Source organism: Ruditapes philippinarum, unplaced genomic scaffold (assembly GCF_026571515.1).
Source record: "Ruditapes philippinarum isolate M1 unplaced genomic scaffold, ASM2657151v2 ctg3764_1_1_1_1, whole genome shotgun sequence".
NCBI lineage: Eukaryota > Metazoa > Mollusca > Bivalvia > Venerida > Veneridae > Ruditapes > Ruditapes philippinarum.
Window position 1 is genome coordinate 106,275 of NW_026867211.1, and position 22,566 is coordinate 128,840.

The 22,566-nt window shown below is 32.8% G+C and overlaps 1 protein-coding gene across 1 annotated transcript in view; it reads left to right on the top strand.

Moving 5' to 3' along the window:
• Nucleotides 1-20,674, top strand: part of LOC132735312 (serine-protein kinase ATM-like) — a 33,857-nt gene extending 13,183 nt beyond the window's left edge. Inside the window, exons 16-33 of the mRNA XM_060722254.1 lie at nt 120-221; nt 744-863; nt 2,254-2,464; nt 3,272-3,430; nt 4,108-4,230; nt 4,670-4,875; nt 6,653-6,863; nt 7,256-7,375; nt 7,741-7,899; nt 8,676-8,820; nt 9,540-9,622; nt 12,168-12,308; nt 13,264-13,380; nt 13,830-13,976; nt 15,144-15,303; nt 16,866-17,067; nt 19,374-19,597; nt 20,147-20,674. Of these exons, the coding sequence (XP_060578237.1) occupies nt 120-221; nt 744-863; nt 2,254-2,464; nt 3,272-3,430; nt 4,108-4,230; nt 4,670-4,875; nt 6,653-6,863; nt 7,256-7,375; nt 7,741-7,899; nt 8,676-8,820; nt 9,540-9,622; nt 12,168-12,308; nt 13,264-13,380; nt 13,830-13,976; nt 15,144-15,303; nt 16,866-17,067; nt 19,374-19,597; nt 20,147-20,331 (2,815 nt within the window). The 3' untranslated portion in view covers nt 20,332-20,674. The remainder of the gene's footprint in view (nt 1-119; nt 222-743; nt 864-2,253; nt 2,465-3,271; nt 3,431-4,107; nt 4,231-4,669; nt 4,876-6,652; nt 6,864-7,255; nt 7,376-7,740; nt 7,900-8,675; nt 8,821-9,539; nt 9,623-12,167; nt 12,309-13,263; nt 13,381-13,829; nt 13,977-15,143; nt 15,304-16,865; nt 17,068-19,373; nt 19,598-20,146) is intronic.
• Nucleotides 20,675-22,566: the final 1,892 nt, after the last annotated feature.

Sequence of the window (22,566 nt, forward strand, 5' to 3'; positions counted from 1 at the left end):
ATGTTTCGTTAAGAGCTTTACAGTCACTGCCACATTTGAAATTCTAAGCGAAGCAATATGAGTATAACATCTAATAAGGACTTTAATGCGCTCAATTGCATTGTATAATATTTAACCAGGATTGAGACGGGGACAGGATTTCATGAAAGTGTTTTCAAGGCCATGAAGTCAATCAGAGAGGACCATAGCACTTTTACAGACAAATCTCTAAACCATTCAAGGTAAACAATTAACAAATGATTCAATGATTTGTAATGCAGATATGTTTTTTGACTCAAAAAACTCTAATAGTTATTTTATTACAATGCCTTTCTAAACATTGTATATCTACAATTTTAGGGGCATCCGTTGCCGAGTGGTTAAGGTTGTTCAAATCCCAATAGGGACAATGGATTCTTTCATGTGAGGAAGCTATCCAGCTATCTAACAGAAAGAAAAGTTCTACTTAGGTGCCTGAAATAATGCACAGAAGGGCGCCTGAAGTCTTCCTGCATCAGTAAATGCATCAGCCATATGATCTATTATGTGCTGGTGTGACGTAAAACACAATTAAACAAACAAAATATCTACAATTAAACTGTTTTGAATAAATTTTGCAACACTTTTGCAACACTTTTAAATTTCTATGTTTGTTATGCAGTTGTGGGTCAATAAATATTAAAAGTTACTTGATAAACTATGAAAAGTATTAGATGCATGTATATATTAATCTTATTTATACCATGTACGTATTATTTTATCAGATTATGTGCAGTGTCAAGGTTGAAGGATGGCTGTTTGACTAGTGCTAGGAAATTATATCCTGTTTTAGCAGACCTAATGTGTGTTAACATTGTCAACCAAACAAGTGATCTACTTAAAAGGTGAATATGAAAATATTGGTATCTTTTTAATCTTTCTTTGTACATACAATGAGATGCAGATACGTAATTAAAGAACTGTGATATATGAATAAAATGTTTTATAAATATACATGTGCATGAAAAAAAGAAAGTTTATTATTATGTTATATTTTTTTTAAGAACTAAAAAAAAACAAAAAAACTTTTCAAACACTACAAAAGGAGCATTCATCAAATTTTTAACACACTTTCATTATGCATGTGATGTCACTGATGTGTCATTGAAGATAGCTACTGTACTTTAATATTTGGTCATGGATATATGATTTTTTATGGAGACATCCCTGGTCTAATGGTTAAGGTCTCTGGCTTCAAATCACTTGCCCTCTACCACTTTGGGTTAAAATTCAAACAGGGCCGTTGGATTCTTTCTTGTGAGAAGTTTACATAACATCAGTGGTTCTACTTGGGTGCCTGCTCTTTCCTGATCAAATAATGCACTGAGGGGCACTTGAGGTCTTCCTCCAGTAATGCTAGAAATTCACCATATGGCCTTTAATAACTATGTTCGTGTGACTAAAAACCCCACCAAAAAAAGAAATAAAGAAAATTATTTCATGTGAAAAAGAATATCAACTAGTCTACTGAAGGGCTCGTGGTCTACCAACATCCATACTATTACCTGATTACTAGAATACCTTGGAGTCTACTGCAGGACTATGATTCAGTCAACATCCAAACTATTGCCCTAATTATTGCATGCTAGGATGCCTTAGAGTATTTCTCAACTAGAAAGTACTGTAATGTTGTTATATGACTGAAACTGTGTAACTAGGGGCACTTCTTAGGGAGTATTTAACCTCAATTTTTTTGTTGGTTGGAAAAGCAAAAACAATTATGGATTCTTTTATTTGAGGCAAGTAAAGCTTCCTTAAGTAAGGCTTGTTGGTCCTACACATGAAAATGCTTAATTACAGAAATAATTCACTGTCTACCATAATTTTATTCCACCAGTTAATAGTATTTCAGTTAGCCAGAAATACATGTAATATTCATCTTAACCATTAACAGGCTGGAACCCAAAAGTGATCAACCTGTGCCACCAGTATAGAGCCAGGCCAGCCTGTGCAGTCTGACCAGGCTGTATACTGTTTGCAGCTCACTTATTATATTTAGATATTGAAATCCCTGGAAGTTTGAATGAACTGTTTCAAATTTAAAGCTGGACAGATCCATTATAGAAATATAGCAGGTTACGGGTTAATTGGTCTTTCTCATTATGAGTTTCAATATCGTTACCATATCATGCAGAAAAGTTACTATTTACTTTTTCTTTGATTTTCTATTATTTCTAGTAAAATTTCACTAAAAATGTTTTGCTTTTATTTATTCACACATTGTGTTTGAAACAGTTTTAGAGAGGTAGGGAGAATGGATCTTAGTGATGTGAACCAGATATTGGACACTGACAGTGATATCAAGTTTACCTTGCCTACATTGTATATGAAATGTTCAGCAATGAAGTTACTGTGGGAAAAGACGGATAATAAACATGTGTTCCGTATCTATGTAGAAAGTCTACACCAGCTAGCAACTAGTGCAAGGGAAGCTAATAGGCATCAGGTAGTTTTTTTCTTAATTATTTCCACTACTGTCATTATAATTTGATCATAACATATTTGTTTAAGCCATTTGCCGCCAGAGCTGTAATTTATACTTATTTTCTTAATTGATTGGGATATTTCTAAGAGCTACAAGAATTTATTATGATAGAAAATTGATGCTAAATGTTCACTTGATATGTGTATAAAATATGTAAAATCTACACTTTTATAAAAGAAAATTAATGAAGTTTAGATGAAATTATTTTTTTCTTCATCCTCAAATTAAAAAACTTTTATAACTAATCAGACAAATATAAAACTTTCATAACAAAGACAGTTATACTTGTTTTCTGGCCTAAATTAATGGTACAATGTATGGGACAGTAACTGTCTACCACTTAGTCTTGTAGTTGAATTACAAATATTTCAATATTTTATGCTTACCAATTTGATTTCTCACATACCTGTGTAACAGATGATATACATGTACATTATTTAAGAAATAATATATCCCAAACAGTGATTTTATCATTCAATAAAATCACTGTTCTGATAAATTGTGCCTGATTTGTTTTAGTGTGTCGCATTTTTAATGGCTACATCATAATGTTGACTGGTTCCATCACATGTCTTAATTTAGAAAGTCAACAGTGATTTTATTGCATAGTAACACACACTTTTGGTCCTTCTATGTGCAATAGAGAAAAATGTGGGTGATGTTAGAATTTGGGATAATTACAATTTAACATTAAAAACAAAGGAAGAATGCATAATATTCTCCCAAGGAAATTTTACATTTGTTTAGGTTACATTTCATCATTTGTAGGTATCTGAGAGGGCCATAGCAACAGTCAAGGAGCTGGACATATCAGATCTTTCTCTAAGCATACCCTCTCAGATTGAAGAGGCAAAGTTGTTCTGGGCAAGAGGAGAGGAGAATATAGCTAAACCTTTACTTAGAGGCATGATTGATAAACTTAGGAAGGTAGTGTTTTCTTATGATATGTTGCCTTGGATATGTTATTTTCAAAATTTTCTCAAAAATTTTCTTAAAACAATATTGATAAATCCACTAATATTTGATAAAGTTTTAACTTTTATTTTGATCACAAAGAAACAGCAAAGTAGTTATAAGTCTTATTAATCAAGGAGCAAATCTGTTAAATTAAATTATTATTATTAGAAGCAAAACTGTGAAATTATAAAAAGGATATTAAGAGAAATAGAAATTCAAGTATTTAAGTTTAGACCAAGGTTTAGTTTCGGGAACAAGGCAGTAAGTGACATTGAATTTACCAGAGCAAAGTTCAGCCACTGCTTCATTCCTGGGCATGCTGTTGATCAGGTCACAAATACTAGTTGCCTTCACTTTTGCAAGGAAATAATAACTTCTGTACATGCCAGAACCGAGGTACAGTGTGAATGACTGTACAAAAGATTTCATGATCAATCACACTGAAAGTGACCTGCACATTCCAGGAATCAAATCTGGGTTGCTTGATTCACAGTCCCAACACTCTACCTATTTAGCTAACTGAAGGGTTCTGATGTCAAAGATTGCAGGCCAGGCCATTTTGTAAGTTTGTTGTCTTGGTCCAGGGTCATCTGCATCAATTAACTTATTATATAAAGGTTTTAGATTTTTATAAAACACTTTTTCAGTTAAGATCTACGGACAAATCAGCAGCCATGTTTTACCCACAAACCCTCAGTATCTATGGTAACTGGTTAGCAGAGACAAGATCAGAAAACCCCAACATTATTATGGAAAACTACATGGAAAAGGTAAAGTCTTGTCTTTCCAGTAAAGCTTCAATAAGACTCAGTGGATATGTGTTGAATATTTTAGACTGAATAATTTAACCTTGTACATAACATAAGTCTGGCTATATCATTTAGACCGGTCATTTTATTACTTAAAAAACACTTGCTTTTGGGAAGAATGGAGGGGATATATGGCCAGAATCTTTGCAGCTCCAAACATACATTTTTCTGCATTAATTCTGTTGATGCTGTAAATTGGACTTTCACCTTTACTGTTCATAGCTATTTCAAATGAATTATTTCGAGAATTTCAAGTGAATTCTATTGAAATTATTATTGTTTAAGTCTTTTTAGATAGTTGCTTAAAATCGTGTGTCTGAGGTTAATTATTGCTTAATCAAAATACGGAGGTATAAATATACAATACATATAATATATATGTACATATGTAATGTTACAGGCTATAAACATGTACGAGCAACTAGATGAAACCGGGGACCGGTCAGTGGACGCGTACCTTGCGCTGGCGAAATACGCTGACACCCAGTACCAGAATATTGTTAATTACATGAACTCAAGTACATACGAGGCAAAACAATCTCTGATGAGGAAATCTCAACAAGAAGCTGATCGACTTAGAGAAGTTATGGGAGAATCTGCTAAAGAGTATGTTAAGATGATCTCATTTCAAATATATAGATTGATATTTGTTTATTTTGAGAAAATACAGATAATAGCTTACTAGTGACAGAACAATATCATATTATTTCTTGAGTTGGGTACCGCCAGAAAGAAAATACCACGGTATACCACGGTTTTTTCCTAAAAACCACGGTATTAACCGCGGTATACCACGGATTTTCATTGTACGCTATAGGTTAATTTTTATCTCTAAAATAAGTATCAAGGTAGGCTGATATAGAATTTCAAATATCAAAATTAAGCAGATCTATAAAATACAGATTAATCAAAGCATCATTTAACTTTTTTTCATAAGGTACTTTCGCATGTTGACAATCATAAATTAATTGGGTCATGGATAAGTTCTTGTTGTTGTTTTTTTTATTATATATTGGTCTCTTTCAACATTTAACAACTGTTATATAAATTGCATAGTTGAAATGGAAAAATAAAATGTTTTTATTGCTTATGCACGTTAGCCGATGACAAATATTTATTTGTCGGTTAATTTTATAACAGAGTCCCAGCTGCTATTGTAAATTTTTTTATTGCAAGAGCTAGTTTAATTAATCTGTGTCAGAAACCAAAACAAACATGTACCCCAAAAGCAAATTAAAATTATCACATAGAAAAAAGCTGACCATGTTGCTGCTTAATTAATATTCATTAGTTGAACGAACATTACTTTTAATCCAGTTTCTACGCCGTTCTATAATTAGTTAATTGCCATGCGCATGCAGTAAGTGCGTGACGTAAGGAAAACCCCTAGCCTGATTGGTCGCTATTTATATAAATACTTAAAATAGTAACACCCTAATTTTATGCAAGCTTGGAATGCCCTCATGAATTATCAATCTTTACGATTAGTTTTCGTATCAAATAAGCGATATTTGGACAAGTAAATGTAAGTCGACAATTCTTGCTTCTTCAACTGAGATCATGCAAGTCGACAATTCTGGCTTACATGCGGTAATCGATAAAGCATTCAATTTTCGCTAAGAACTATCGAAGAATGATAACAGTCGGCGAAAGTTGTTTGCAAAAAGGTTAATTCAAAGAAATATTGACATATACAACAGAAAAAGTTTTTTAATTTAGTACATTTTACGGATCTGTAATTGCTTTAAATTAGAGCTAAAAGTACCGGTTTTCCAGGTCTGTACCGCGGTACGTACCGCAGATGTCTCGGACCGTGGTTTACCGGTATACCGGTTAAACCGCGCACCTCTAATTATTTCTCAAATGATGTATGGAAATAATCATGATAATGAAAATTTACAATTTTTAAAGGACTTTTTTTTGGATATTATTGATGGAAAATGGGTTTGTCCTCAATGAATGAACAATAAGTATGCAACTTCTACTGATGTAAGTCATATCAGTGAAATCCAATATTTTATATCGGGAGTTGAAATGAAGTAAACACAATCTGATATTTAAACATTTCTTTGATTAAGTTTTTATACATGTATTATTAGAAATATATTGTACTTTGAGGTCTGTAGGAGTTCAATAATATTTTTAGTCATTTCCCTTTAAGAAAAAGAAACTGTAAGTTACTAGTACATGTATATTGCTGATTATAACACATTATTATTGCAAGTTGTCCTTGATGTGGTATGACGTTGACGACATTTCCTGTAAACAAATATACCTGATGAAGACATTAAAATGTTTATAAATAAAACAAAACATTTTGAAACTTAAACTAGATTTGATTTCTATATTAAAACTTACATATTCATTACTAATACATTTTTAGTCGATATCTACGAACATTAGAAAAGCAAACAGAGATAGATCAACATGAGCTGTTGTGTATGCAGGAAGATAGGAACATTTATCTACTGAAGGCTGTACTTAATTATATCAAATGTTTGAGGTGTGGAGACGAGCATAATTTACGAGTGTTCCGACTGACATCTCTCTGGTTTAATAACGTGCATAATAAGGATGTAAATAGTATGATGGAGGTATTTTTAAAAAAATTGCGTTTTTTCTAACAAAGTGCATAAATAATGATATTATTTCTTTAAATGGTTATATGTGTAGTTTCTTCTGCTATAATTTTGTAGATTATGTGATTGTGGAGCTAAAAAGAAAATAATGTTGGGTAATTTTTCCCTGTAAAAAATAAAATAAAAGAAATATATGACGATTCTGTTATTTTATATCTCTAGGTCAAATTTATACACGAGAAAACCCAAATATTTCTTTTGAAATCTTTTTTTTTTGTGTGTGTGTGTACATTCTGCAGCAGGAAGTATATAGAAATGTACAGATTCTTGAACAAAATATGTAATATTGTGTATCTTCATTGACTGTTTGAAATATTGTTATATATTTCGATGTCTTGTCACTATAGGGAGCAGTGAAAGAAATCAAGACATACAAATGGTTACCACTGATGTACCAGCTAGCAGCAAGAATGGATGTCAAACCACACAGAGATACTTCACAACCTTTCCTACAAATTCTTGACAAGGTTTGTTTGTCATATCATTGTATATAAGAAAGTTCTATATATTTATCAAAAGACCTCTGACTAACGAAGTGGTTAAGGTTGCTTACTAATTTTTTGTCGCTCACCTCTTTGGTACAAATCCTATTAAGAACTTTAGAATCTTTCAAGTTAGGAAGCTGTCTAGTTTTCTTACAGAAGGTTGATGGTTCATAAATGGTGCTTACTTTTGCCTGAAATAATGCAACAGTTGAAAAAAAACACAACACTTACTATGTAATTTATCAATTAAACATGTATATATAAATCTTAGAAAAGAAAACATTGAATATATTTGAAGGGAAAGATTTTCACTGTGATAAAACTAAGAACAATGTTATAATTTTTAGATGATTTATGAGACAGCAGTGTCGCATCCACACCATACCTTGTTTTGTGTTCTGGCATTGGCTAATGCCAATCGTGATACAGAGTTGTTACAGCAGGCGAAGACAATGAGAAGGAGCAGTAAGATGTCCAAATCTCAGGCTGATAACCCAGCCGAAGAGGTATTCATTCATTTTATTTGTGTGTGTGTTGTTCATCTTCATAAATGATACTCATCTTTTATCTCAGGGATATCACCTCTGGATGAATAGTTGTTTATGTTTTTTCATACTTGTTGAAATTATGTTTTAGACTTTCCCTACAATGAAGTGGTAATTTTCTATCAAGAACAAATACTGACAAATGGACTCCACTGAGAGTTTTTTAACATGACTTGCTAAGAAATGTTATTCAAAATTATACCATTTGATGAAGTTATATACCAATAACATGTATGCAAAATTTTAGATTGTTTGCTATCTCTGTTTTTCAAGTGTGCAAAATTACCTAAAAATGAAGTATTAAAACGCTTCTGACGCAAATTGGGCTAAGAATTGTACTAAGTAGCGATTTTCTATTTAATTCTGTGCATATTTCTTTGTTATGTTTTCCATATTTTTTGTTTGTAAGTGATTCTGTTGATTTATGCCACATTGTCATATATAGGCATTTAACTGTTTCTACCTCAGTGGACTTTGTGTTTATTCAGGTCTGTAAATACAAAACCTTCATGTTTGTGAGTACACATTGTAACTTTTAAAAAAATATGGTAGTTATTTGCATTATAGTCTGATATGCACTGTCGTAAAATTCTATAACACTAAACAAAAAAGTTTATTAAGTAGATTATCCCTTCCTGGAGTGTTAATAAAAAATACTGTACAAAAGTGGTAACAGTTCCAATGAAGTTAACAAAAACCAAACATTTTAGATATTGAATTATTTGTTGTATAAACAGGGTAGAGTGCTTGCTGCTAAAAATATGGTAGGAAAATTAAGGGAGAATAAAAAAGTTGGAGACATTGTGAAAGATCTACAGACACTTTGTGATGCTTACATACAGTTAGCTAACTGGAATGTTCAGGAATATAAAACACAAACAAGTAAGTTATAAAACTACATTTGAGCCGTGTCACGACAAAACCAACATAATGCGTTCGCGACCAGCATGGATCCAGACCAGCCTGCGCATCCGCGCAGTCTGATCAGGATCCATGCTGTTCGCTTACAAACCCAATAACAAGTAGAGAAACTGATAGCGAACAGCATGGATCCTGATCAGACTGCGCGGATGTGCAGGCTCAAACGGTAAAATCACAGTGATCATCCTAACTCTTCCTCCTAATTTTGTTTTTGCCTTTAATAATACTTTCATATATTAGTTGGTGTCTTCATTTTTAAGAAAGTGAATATAGAAAGTTAAGATATGGCCATACAAGTTTTGATTTGATATCTAAGTTAACTTAACCAAACCAGGAAAGCCATAATTGGTAAAAGCTATTATTTTAATTTTTTAAAACTGTAATTATGTTGTTTCTATAACTGCATAACCATTTTCCAAACGTTGGAACAAGAAGTAACTCTATTATATATATATAACACACTACAATATAATAACTAATAAGAAAAAAATATTCTGAAACAAAATTATCCATTACTATTTTGTTTTTTCTGCAATCTGAGTTTAGTGTGTACACCACATTCTTTCATGAAGTACTGTAGTTTTCTCATCACAATAAATGCATGAATCTGTTGATCACAGAGAGTTCAAGATAGGTTTATAATGTTTAATTTATTTGGTTCTGTTTGTCAAATGTTTCAGAGCCAATCCAGTTGCCAGCACAGTTATGGCTCACTAAAGTGAAGGGCTTGCGGAATGTGCCAGTACCTACAAAGGAAATAAAGGTACATGTAGCATGTTGCGATGACAATAGCAAAAGCATACTAAGATAACATTAACTTTGTAATTATGCTCCCCGAAAAATTTCGGGGGAGCATATAGTCGCCGCCTAGTCCGTCCGTCTTTCCGTCCAGTCGTCCGTCCCCTTTTCTTGTCCGGGACATAACTCTAAAAGTATAAGAGGTATCAACATGAAACTTTGTAGGTAGATAGATCTCATTGAGTAGGTGTGCAGTGCACAAGAACCGTAACTCTGCCTTGCCTAATTTTTGAATTATTCCCCTTTGTTTATTTTTACACTTTGAACTTTGTCCGGGACATAACTCTAAAAGTATAAGAGGTATCAACATGAAACTTTGTAGGTAGATAGATCTCATTAAGTAGGTGTGCAGTGCACAAGAACCGTAACTCTGCCTTGCCTAATTTTTGAATTATTCCCCTTTGTTTATTTTTACACTTTGAACTTTGTCCGGGACATAACTCTAAAAGTATAAGAGGTATCAACATGAAACTTTGTAGGTAGATAGATCTCATTGAGTAGGTGTGCAGTGCACAAGAACCGTTACGCTGCCTTGCCTAATTTTTGAATTATTCCCCTTTGTTTATTTTTACACTTTAAAATTTGTCCGGGACATAACTCTAAAAGTATAAGAGGTATCAACATGAAACTTTGTAGGTAGATAGATCTCATTGAGTAGGTGTGCAGTGCACAAGAACCGTAACTCTGCCTTGCCTAATTTTTGAATTATTCCCCTTTGTTTATTTTACACTTTGAAGTTTTCCGGGACATAACTCTAAAAGTATAAGAGGTATCAACATGAAACTTTGTAGGTAGATAGATCTCATTGAGTAGGTGTGCAGTGCACAAGAACCGTAACTCTACCTTACCTAATTTTTGAATAATCCCCCTTTTTTATTTTACACTTTGAAGTTTGTCCGGGACATAACTCTAAAAGTATAAGAGGTATCAACATGAAACTTTGTAGGTAGATAGAGCTCATTGAGTAGGTGTGCAGTGCACAAGGACCATAACTCTGCCTTGCCTAATTTTTGAATTATCCCCCTTTGTTTATTTTACACTTTGAAATTTGTCCGGGACATGACTTTGAAACAACAAGAGGTATCAACATGAAACTTTGTAGGTAGATAGATCTCATTGAGTAGGTGTGCAGTGCACAAGAACCGTAACTCTGCCTTGCCTAATTTTTGAATTATCCCCCTTTGTTTATTTTACACTTTGAACTTTGTCCAGGACATAACTCTAAAACTATAATAGGTATCAACATGAAACTTTGTAGGTAGATAGATCTCATTGAGTAAGTTTGCAGTGCACAAGAACTGTAACACTGTCTTGCCTACTTTTGGAGTTATTGCCCTTTGTTCATTTTGACACTTTGAACTTTGTCCGGGACATTACTCTAAAATAATAAGAGATATCAACATGAAACTTTGTAGATAGATAGGTCTCATTGGGTGGAAGTGCAGTGCTTAAGAATCATTACTCTGCCTTGCTTTATTTTGAAGTAATTGCCCTTTGTTTATTTTTACTTTTTGACTTTTGTCCGTGACATAACTTTAAAACTATTAGAGATATCAACATGAAACTTTGTAGGTAGCTGGATATAATTGAATAGAACTGCAATGCTTAAAGAACCTAAACAACGCCTGGTCTAATTTTGGAGTTATTGCCCTTTGTTCATTTTTACACTTTGAATTTTACCCAGGACATAACTCTGATATCATCAGGAAACTTTATAGATAGATAGATCTCATTGAATAGAAGTGCAGTGCAAAAAACATAACTCCGCTTTGCCTAATTTTGGAGTTTTTTGCCCTTTGTTCATTTTTTTTATACTTTCCTGTGTCCAGAACCTTCTCGGGGAGCATCACCCGGTTCAACCGGTTCTTGTTTTTGAAAGCTGTTAACTTATGTTGTTTTTTGCGAATTAATGTATGCTTATACAATAAAAAAAAAAACACCTTCTAACAGGCTTTCCTAGATAGCTAACCAGTAGTTATCAATTTCGATGAAAATGACACGACTACCAATCCCACATGAATTTATCATCATCTGTGAGAGACAAATGACTGAATATCCAAGATCAGTTGTCTCGGAGAAATTTCACCTCACCCAAGGATCAAGCGATAGACCGCTAGATTACTAATCAAATGCTCTCTTAGTTGAGCAAATGCGTGGACGCTCATTGATGTACTCATTTTATAAAATATTCAAATCAGAATGGTGTTGCAACTCAAAACAACTTTGGCTGTATTTGTGAGATTAAAGGTCATAATTATATACAAATAAGAGTGAAGTGTATTCGGTACATCCATTTTATAAATGCCCATCTTAATAGCCATCAAAGATGAATGTTTTTATTCAATAAATTTGTGAAACTTCTTCTAATTAGCTGGCATTGGGAAACAATTGCAGTACTAAAAAGAGCCTGATTAAATCTAATATTAAATTATTGAAAGGCCCGCTGACACTTACATAGATAAAGAATGGAACACATGTAAGGTATAATATAAGATGATATTTACTTACAGGTGAATGCCAGTTGTGACTACAGAGATATTCCTCATATAGAGAAGTTTGAGCCGACGTTCAAACTAGCCGGTGGTATTAACTTGCCGAAGATTATTTCTTGTGTTGGATCTGATGGTACCAAGAGCAGACAACTTGTCAAGGTGTCTTACACTGACCTTTTAATCTTCTAATACTAATGTTGACAAATACTGACCTTTTTTAAACGGCAAAGAAAGAGCCTGGCCTGCACATTTATGCAGTTTAAACAGCATCCATGCTGTTGGTTGTTCTATTTTCCTATCTACATCAACAATTTTATATCATTTATTCAATTAACAAATGGACTGTTACAAATTTAAAATTGAGCAGGTTCATTACAAAAAATACATAAAGGAAAAATAGTATTTAGATTTTATATTCTGAAGCTATGCATTAGAAATAGGTGATGTTACAGACAGGTATGAGATAATAAGCTTAAGATACATGCTTGGTTTACCTGTTGTGTTGATAATTGTATGTTTAAAGTCATAGCTTCCTGGTTTTAATAGAAGGCCTAGTTATCACAGAAGGGGAAGTTATTAGTTTCACAAACCTTGGATTCTTTTGGTTTCCATGATTCCGTTTTAAAGATGAAATTTGAAAAAGTCAAAATTTGGCATTTTGCTTGGTTTTCAAAAGATATTAGTCAGAAAGTTTGCAAACTTTATTTTTGAAAAATAGGGTAATTATAAAAGGATCATTTATATGTTAACTGCAAACCTGACTGTGACTGAAACACTTGCTTATAGAAAGAGAATACATTTTTATTTAACTTTGATGACAAGCAATGGCATATATCTAATTGGTATAAATTCTTAATCTCCATTGTAGCAAGTATACATTTTTCAGGATACAGTCAAACCTTAGCGATCATCTGTATTAAGCAGTCACCTTCCTTATTCAGTCAGTTTGAATGCTCCCCAAATTGACCATTTGTTCTGCATATGACCTGACTTAAGCAGGCACCTCCTTTAAGCAGCCACTTTTTGTTACTCCGTTGTTACTCCCTTGACTGGTTGCTTAATGCAGGTTTTACTGTATAGTCAATATGAACAACATTTTGTCTAATTGTTTTAGGGACGAGATGATCTTCGACAAGATGCTGTGATGCAGCAAGTGTTTGATATGGTCAATAATTTACTACAGAAAGATTCTGAGACACGAAAACGACAGTTACAAATCAGGAAATATAAGGTTTCGTTTGCTACAACTCAATTTCCTCTTCTCATGTTATAGGTTATACATTAGTTTATGTTTGAATGTGCTGGAAAATATAAGCTTAATGAAATACTCTCGAAAAGGTTCCGGGAACTAACCAGTACTTTGTGATGAATCAGAATGTTTAGTTTCTTGCTCAAGGAAACAATGGATTCCCCTTGACGTGGTGTGAACCCTTAGAAAACTTGTCCTTCAAGTTAATCATTCAGGCCATGCTGCCTAACTAAAATTTTATTGGTCATATGGTCAATAGAATGAATAATAAAGACGTTATAGCTGAATTTTGTACACTATTGTATGTGATTAAATACATTATTTCCAGCTTTAACATGTAAAAGTGTTATAACTTACATGTATATAGTGTTATAGCTTTTACATTTATATTGTTTATATATTTGATACATGTGTCTGCTGTTAACGTTTAGGTTATACCCCTGTCTCAGCGAAGTGGTCTTCTAGAATGGTGTGAGGGTACATTACCAGTGGGCGAGTACCTGGTTGGTAGTAAAGGGGCTCATGCACGCTACAGACCCAAAGATCTCTACTATATTGACTGTAGAACTAAACTGACCGTGAGATATATTACATTTTCCTGATTATTTTTTAATTGAATACAAAATAGAAGAATAAAGTTAACGATAATGCCATATATGATTAATGAAATTATCATATAATTACGATGGATATTTATGGAAATTTCCTTGGAACACTTTACTTATTTATCGTTCATGCGAAGTTAGTTTAAAATAATTAAAAGGAAATATGGCAAAGTGCAAACTTATTTTGAATCACCTGTTGAACATTCACTATATAACCTTGTACAGTAAAAACTCTGAAAACCGGACCCTCTCCGGACTTGACCAAAAGTCCGGTTTTCAGAGGATTCCGGTTTTCATAGGTTTTATACATTTATTGATAATTATGATGTGTTTGAACAATGACTTTGTTTAAACATTTTGTATTTACTTTTTAGCATTTTTGACTAAGTCATATTTTAATTTCTTTTAGCAATAAATAACTTAAGTAATTTTATTATGCAAATCCATGAATATAATTCAGAAAATCAGAAATTAAAACAACACATTGTCTGAAATATATCTTTTTAATTGGCTTTTGAAATATGTAATCAATGGAATTTAGTATTACTATTTTTGCATATAATAAATATCCAAACAAAGATCAAAATTTTTAGCAAAACAGGAATCATTTTACAAAAGTTTCTTATTCTTTTAGACATTTTATATTTAAAGAAGAAAAAACACACAACAAATTAAAAACATTTAGAAAAATCATACCTATACAGGGAAAGGCACAATTATAATGAAAGAGCTATAATTTAATTGCCAATAAGAAATTAACACACACTAACAAGTGTTTTCACACCTGCATAGATAAAAAAGGTGATCATTAACTGGTAATTGAACATGTCACCTGTTGAGATTATGTTTTAATATACTTTGAAATACACAGAAAGTTGACACTTAAAATTGCTGTCCGGTTTTCAGAGGATTTTTTATGCATGTTTAGCATTAGAAGCCACAGAAAAGCGTCCGGTTTTCGGAATTCAGAGGTTCCGGTATTCAGAGGATTTTTTTTCAATGAACATATAAGGAGAAAATACGGGACTTTTGAAATGGTCTGGTTTTCAGAGGATTCCGGTTTTCAGAGGGTCCGGTTTTCAGAGTTTTTACTGTATAGGTATAATGTTACTTTAAATCAGTGATTATGTGTATTCTCAGGCTGCAACAACAACAGAGGGTAAATACAAGGTTTATCAGGAGATCTGTGAAAAATTCCAGCCAGTGTTTCGACATTTCTTCTTTGAGAAGTTTACATCCCCACCAGTATGGTTTGAGAGAAGACTGGCATATACAAGGAGTGTAGCTACCAACTCTATAGGTCAGTTAAAGTCTTGTAAACAATGACATTCAGTATCATCCTTCTTTGGGTACTTTTATGAAGACCTTTCTTTGGAAGCCTTATTTTTGGCACTAAGATTGTTCTGTCAGTAGTTTTATTAAGCAGTTGCTCAAATAATTATATGAACAAGCTTGATAGGATAATGACAATATTATAAATCACAATTATATCTATCTTTTTTTGGACTGGAGAATAGCAAAATGTATGTTATTGCATTAGTTTCTTGGACTTCTGGACCTCTACACAGCTTTAATTGTAATAGTCTACCATTGTCTAGCACATTATAATGCCTCACAAACAAATAAATTTTTACTTCTTTAGAAAGGCCAAACATGAATTTTACAATGTTTTAAAAATGGCTTTAGATATTATTAGATGCTTGTTACAGTACATAATACTGTATTCCTAGAAATGTTCGCGGATACAATATTTCGCGTTTTTCACAACGTCAGCATTTTCGCGGAGACAAACTTTTGCGGATTTGTAGTAACCGCGAATTCCGCGAATATTAAGTCGCTACAACCTAAATTACAGTTTTTGAAGGCTATGTTTTGGATGCATGACCTTGCCTGTTGGGTACTTTTAATTCTTTTTTTGACAAGTCGCGCCTAAAGCGCGACGTTACTCGATACCTTTTCATCTATTGACTAGTCGAACACGGACGGTTGTTCCGTGAACACTTTTATATTTCCTTACCTTTTTCACTATGTGATTAAGTAAGATTTAATCTCATTTGAATTATAACTGACTTTATCTTCAAAATGTCGATACGTATTTTTACACAGTATCGGACTGTACATCATATTATAACATCATTCATTATAACAACATAACAGCTGTTATCAAAAGTAGCACTAGTGTACTTTTAACAAAGGATTACACCTACTCCAAGCAAATAAAATCCAAGTCATTCAATGTACGCAAACTGTAAATGCATTTGTCAACGCCGTGACTAGCGAATAACGTCAATAAGCATGATAATTACTAATAATTGATATTTTCTTTTCCAGCATGCAAACTAGTGTCAAAAATATACATAAATAATTCTTTACACATTTCTATAGCACCTGTGTTTATATGTTTTTTTGCGTAAGTAGATTATAATAAATATTCTGCATGTTTATGTTATATTTGGTTGAAGCTAGAAATGTTCGCGGATTTGTTATAATTGACATATTCGCGGCTATAAAGATTCGCGGAACCATGCCTACCGCGAAAAGCGCTAACTTAAAACACTCAAAATCTTTTCTAGGAATACAGTACCAGAAAGCAACAGATAAAAAAAAGATGGTTTAGGTAAATGGCAATTGAATAAGTAACTTTTTGGATACTATAAAAGTGAACAAAATTAAAAAGTTTTTGAGATATAAAAATAAATGTATTTCTGAGGCATAATGGGCCACCTCAGAATATTAATGATATCTCTATTAAAGTGAAACCAAAACTACATTGCCTTTTTTAAAGAAGAAAAAAAAGATTTATAAATGAGGTTATGTACCTTTAAGTCATACGTTAGTAATTGTTACCATGTTATTTTACAGTGGGATATATTCTTGGACTTGGGGACCGCCACATACAGAATATTTTGATTGACTGTAAAACAGCAGAACTGGTACATATAGATTTAGGTATAGCTTTTGAGCAGGGTAAAATCCTACCCACCCCAGAAACTGTTCCATTCAGACTCACCAGAGACATTGAGGACGCCATGGGTGCATCAGGGGTGGAGGGAGTGTTTAGAAGGTGGGTTTGATTGAATTTTATCATTCACAAAGCTATCTAGCATTCAATATAAGAGTAATAATTAATGTTTTTGTGTTTACTCTTGGCATTTGTGATTCTTAATGATTGTCAGGGATTATATAAAGGTGCTTGGTTGAACTTAATTTTATGTATAGAGAGGTAGTTGGGATTTGCTACCTTAGGGGAAGTTTGAAATTTCCCTTTTGTTCTAAAATGTAGGCCAAACACATGAAAGGCTCATGTAAGGTTGTTGGTTTTTTTTTTCTTCTCCAATGATTTGTTGTGTTCAACTTACACAACAACGTAAGGTCAAGGTCACACTGGAATGTTTATAACGATGCTTCTATTTTGTTTCTGCTTGTTATCTGATAAAAATTTGGTCAAATATTCACCATAATGTGTTGATAGGATGACTGTGTTATGAAGCAATGCAGGCTCAATATGAAGGTCTAATTTAAAGGTCATACCTTCATTCTGGAGTGGCCATACCAGCTCACTGTTAATACAGCTGGAAAAATTAAACAATCATCAGGATGAAACTGTTTTTAGGATATGCATGTGTGACGGAAATGTGCTTTGTAGTAAATTTGATTGCCTCCCCTTGTTATAAGTTCGCCGTTTGCATCCAAATAAAAAATACAGTTCATTCGTAAATTTAATTAGATAGCGAGAGTAGGTATTTTAGTTGTTTTTACCGTCAAATAAATATAAGTTAGGAGAATCATCCAAAGTGTATATATTTTGAATTGTTTCTTTACTCACAATAATTTGTATGGAAATTTACTTCAGATGACAGACGCTTATAATGTTTAATTAAAATCAGTTTCAAGAAAACGTTTTATTATTTTAGCCAATCAAAATCATTGTTTTAATGACTGCGGAGATGATGCTTCACAAGCATATAAATAGAGGGTGTTCAGTGTAAAAAATCAGTGTGGGGCCTCCGTGGCCGAGTGGTTAAGGTCGCTGACTTGAGATCACAGGTCCCTCACTGCTGTAGGTTCGATCCTCACTCGGGTCGAAATCTTTCATGTGAGGAAGCCATCCAGCTGGCTAACGGAAGGTCGGTGGTTCTACCCAGGTGCCAGCTTGTGCCTGAAATAATGCCCGAAGGGGCACCTGGGGTCTTCCTCCACCAATAAAGCTGGAAAAAAATCTCGGCGGGACGCTCTAGGATGGCCCGACTTGAGTGTACGGTCGCCTATATGGGCTTTCCGGCGGCGACCTTAAATAAACGCATTAAAAAAAAAAAAAATCAGTCTGGTCCTGTCCGTTGGAGAGTGGAAACGAGGTCATAAATACTTACTAGTACAAAGAAATCTTAGATTTCTGGTACTAAGGACGTTTTATGATTTCTGTAAAATTCATTGGGCATAAATTATTTTAAGAAATATATTTTTGGTTAGTTTTGGTTTTGGCTCCGGACCGTTAACATCGAAGTTTTAATTATATTTACTAGTAGCCAGGCATCTTAGATACTGGTGCTAAAAATATCTTTACTTCTTCAGAAAATATTTTATGATTTAAATAGTTAATCTGCCTGTTGTCCTTGTAAGAGTTGGATATAGGTGATATTGTATTTACTAGTACCCAGACATCTTAGATACTGGTGCTAAAAATACTTTATTGCCTAAGTAAAACCTCTTGGACAAATGTTTGATAGAGAATAGTGTATTTGAAGACATTATTTGAAGAATTGGTTTTTGAATGTTTTATGATAAGAGATTGTTGATTTGAAACATTAAAGTAAGAAATAAGAGATAGGTTTAGGAATGTAAATTTTAGTTTGTTTGAAAGTAAGTGTAAATAGAGTTTAATTGCTTCTTGGATAATTTAAGAATTAGTTGAAGATTGTTATTTTTGCATTTTATTATTTCTAGAGTTTTTATTAAGTTGATATCTAATCAAAAGGTTAAGAAACCACAAGGAAAATTTATATTTGAATATTTCAAATCATTTCGGATAAGTATCCCAAGAAAAATTATATATTTGCATTTGTGATTTAAAATCATTTTATCTTGTAGCCATAGATTTAATAACCAACAGCTCGGTACACGCTACACATGTACATGTACCTTTTCACTGCATTATATATTTTATTGATTGTACATGAAATATTAATTGGAATATAGAATTAATTATAATTTCATTACTGTATTATTTTATTTATAAAACTAAAACCTTTGTTAAATTAATGTCTTTGTTTATACATATATTTAAAGAAATAAACAAATTAATGATGTTAGAAAACTTATGATAAAGAAAAGAGTAAAAATATATTTCTGTTATTAATTAATAACCCCCAGATGTTGTGAGAAGACAATGGAAGTAATGAGAAGTAATCAAGAAGCATTGTTAACAATATTAGAAGTTCTCCTGTATGACCCGTTACATGTTTGGACAATCTCGCCGGCGAAGGCGTATGCTCTTCAGCGACAGAGAGGGAGGGAGGAAAGCGGTGATACTGTTGACGTTGCTAACACGACGGCTGATATCATAGATCTTGCTGAATCAAGTACATCAAGAAATAGTAAGTGATGTTAAATCTACATTTATTAATGATACTATTGATAGCATACATGTAGGTAGTATGGGCAAATGTCGACTAAAATAGTGTATATAATTTCATCATCCGTGGTGGCTGGTTAGTCGTTTATAGATCCTAGAATACCCTTCTAATTTACAAATAGTGGAAGAACTGTACTTATTCATTATTAAAGACTGGAAAAGGTTGAATTTTCTTTTAATGTTGTAAAATTATATTCAATGGGATTTTGTTATGTAATAATAAAATTGATAGGGAATATATCAGCTTATGAAAGCAATATTATATGGAGGGAGCTAAAGCTGTGGAATTCAAAATTTATCGTTTTGCCATTATTTTTAGCACAATTCATCAAAAATGGTAAAGTATATAATTATGTATGATGTACATGTACGTACAATGGAGTCAGTTTTGACAGTTATGTTTTATCAAAGAATAATATAAAGTTTTACTAGAAGTGTGAATTAGTGTTACTTTGGATCATTATAAGATTCACATGACAAAATAAGTATGACATATTTTAATATTATCCAGGTGAGACACAGGAGAACCTGAACAAAGTAGCGGAGCGTGTACTGTTGAGGTTACGTCAGAAACTCCAGGGGGTAGAGGACGGTGTTCAACTTAGTTTGTCAGGCCAGGTGAATTACCTTATACAGGAAGCTAGAAATCCGAAAAACCTTGCTAGAATCTTCCCTGGCTGGCAGCCTTATGTATGAACTTTGCTGATAGATTTTGTGAAATTAATTTGTTTATTCTGGTCAACGTTATTGTTTGGAATGCAATGAACTTGTGATAATGCATTAGCAGAGTTGAAATCTTAATTATCATGTTTAGAATATTTATAGTACAGCAGAATCAGATTTTGAGAGAACTTGTTTTACATTGTCATTTGCTGCTGAATATTATTTTTAGTTAATTACATGAATATATGAACTAAATGAATGTCAATTGTTTTAGTTCTAACGTTACCTGTTTATGTTTTGCTTCATATATAACCATCATACTGTGTTCAGTTTATAAATATTTGTATGTTACATTTTGTTGTAATAAATGATCAAAAGGAAAGCTGTAGTCTTTTTTATTGCATTGAATTCAAAAAAAATGTATATTTACTCATTCTGGAACTTATTTGACCTTTGGGATAGTGGGGCTTTACTCCCTTTGAAACTCTTCTGCATGATACCATGTGGTCAGTGTCATGGATGTTAATTTTAGTATTTTATCTGATGCTTGCGTAACGTACGCTTATTAGCAGACATTCACCAATACAAATTTCAATCGCATGCCATGCGTGGACATTAAGTTTACTTTTCCCGCGACTAACTAACGAACATTGCATAGCAAAATGAACAATTAACATAACAAATAAATCGACCCGTGACACCTCAATGGGAGGCTGTTGAGATATTTGACTGCAATAAAGTATGATAAAAACTGAAATTTTTATCATTTCACATGTATGTTCTTTTACAAAATACATGTGAATGTAACATTTTGTGTATTTATTTAAAACTAGGACTAAAATGTATCTTTCTGTTCCAGTTTAAAATGATGAAGCAATTCATGATTGGAGTTACGACATTAAAATGTTTAAAAACAGGCTATCAAGTAATGCATTGAAACAAAAAAACTATTTGTGATGTTTTTTTTTAACCAGAAAGGTTTGCAGCACAAAAAAATGCAGTGTCTAAAAATGAGATGTTTATACATTTACCCTTTACCTAAATCGGTTAACTAAAGTTTGCGATGACCCGGCCAATTGATTTGAATTTCGTCAAAAATCAAAAGGTCTATAGGCAATGTGTTTCATATCTTACATAGACTTCGACTACGTTTATCAAATCACAACGTACTTTTTATATGCGTGAAAATGGGCCCTGTCTCGGTATTCTCTAAGAAGTTAAATTGTTCTTTTTTTTCTTTGAAATAAAGGTGTTAAAACAGATTTCATGCAATCTTATGTATTCCTTTCTTTTCTTCCTTTTGGCTTTCACAAAAGATTTATTTTCTAAATTAAATTAACAATTCATGGGTGAAAGTTTTCATGATTTCTGAAGTTCAGGATTTTCAGTCTCCTGAAAGCCTTCTATTTTTTATGTAAAACTATAGAAAAACTACTAAATTCAGGATTTTCAGGAAAATTTAAATTTCCAAATTTCACCTCTTGTTTAAGGTTGTCCAATAAACTTAACAATTTTATTTTTTATGACTCGTCATCCCAATTTGTGTCCTAGTCTCTACTTGAATTAGCAATCTCCCTTGCTTTACAAATAAACTTTATAATGTGATAATATAATGTTGGTACAGGTATCTCATAGTCGACCAAACCATATAATGGTATGTCCTACTACTTAACATTTTTCAACCGTGTCAGGGCCCCCAACTAAATGATCCGGTTAAATCACATCTTGGGCTAAAAGATTTGATTTTCATTACACTGTCAAAAATTTTGTAGCTGATTCATTCTTTTCCCAATCAATCTGACTAAAATTAAAATCATTAAAACGAAAGAGTACAATTTGTAAACACAATTTGATCAATACTAGCACATATTTTCAAACATGTATCGTTTATCTTTTCTTAGGCCTTTAACAAACTCTTATTGTAACTGATACCTGGTGTCAAGTGTTGTGTGGCAGCCGTAAAAAGTTGTCCCGTATCACTTCAGTGTTCTATTTTTCTGGTCCTTCGGGATCATTGAGTCCAGCACTCTTAAGTGTTGAGAATTGAGTACCGCTCAAGCCGGTGCTACGGGCGTGATCGAGGGATGTCGCACTTTACCGTACTGACTCCATCAAACCGAGTCTGTAATTTTCATGTAATTTTGCTTTTTTAAATGCTTTCAAAGAGGTATTTTTTTCCAGATATTTATCCTTGAAGAATGGAAGATCAATAAATATAGTTCTAATTTCTCTCAAAATTTTCATCCTCACAAATACGGATTGGGGGGC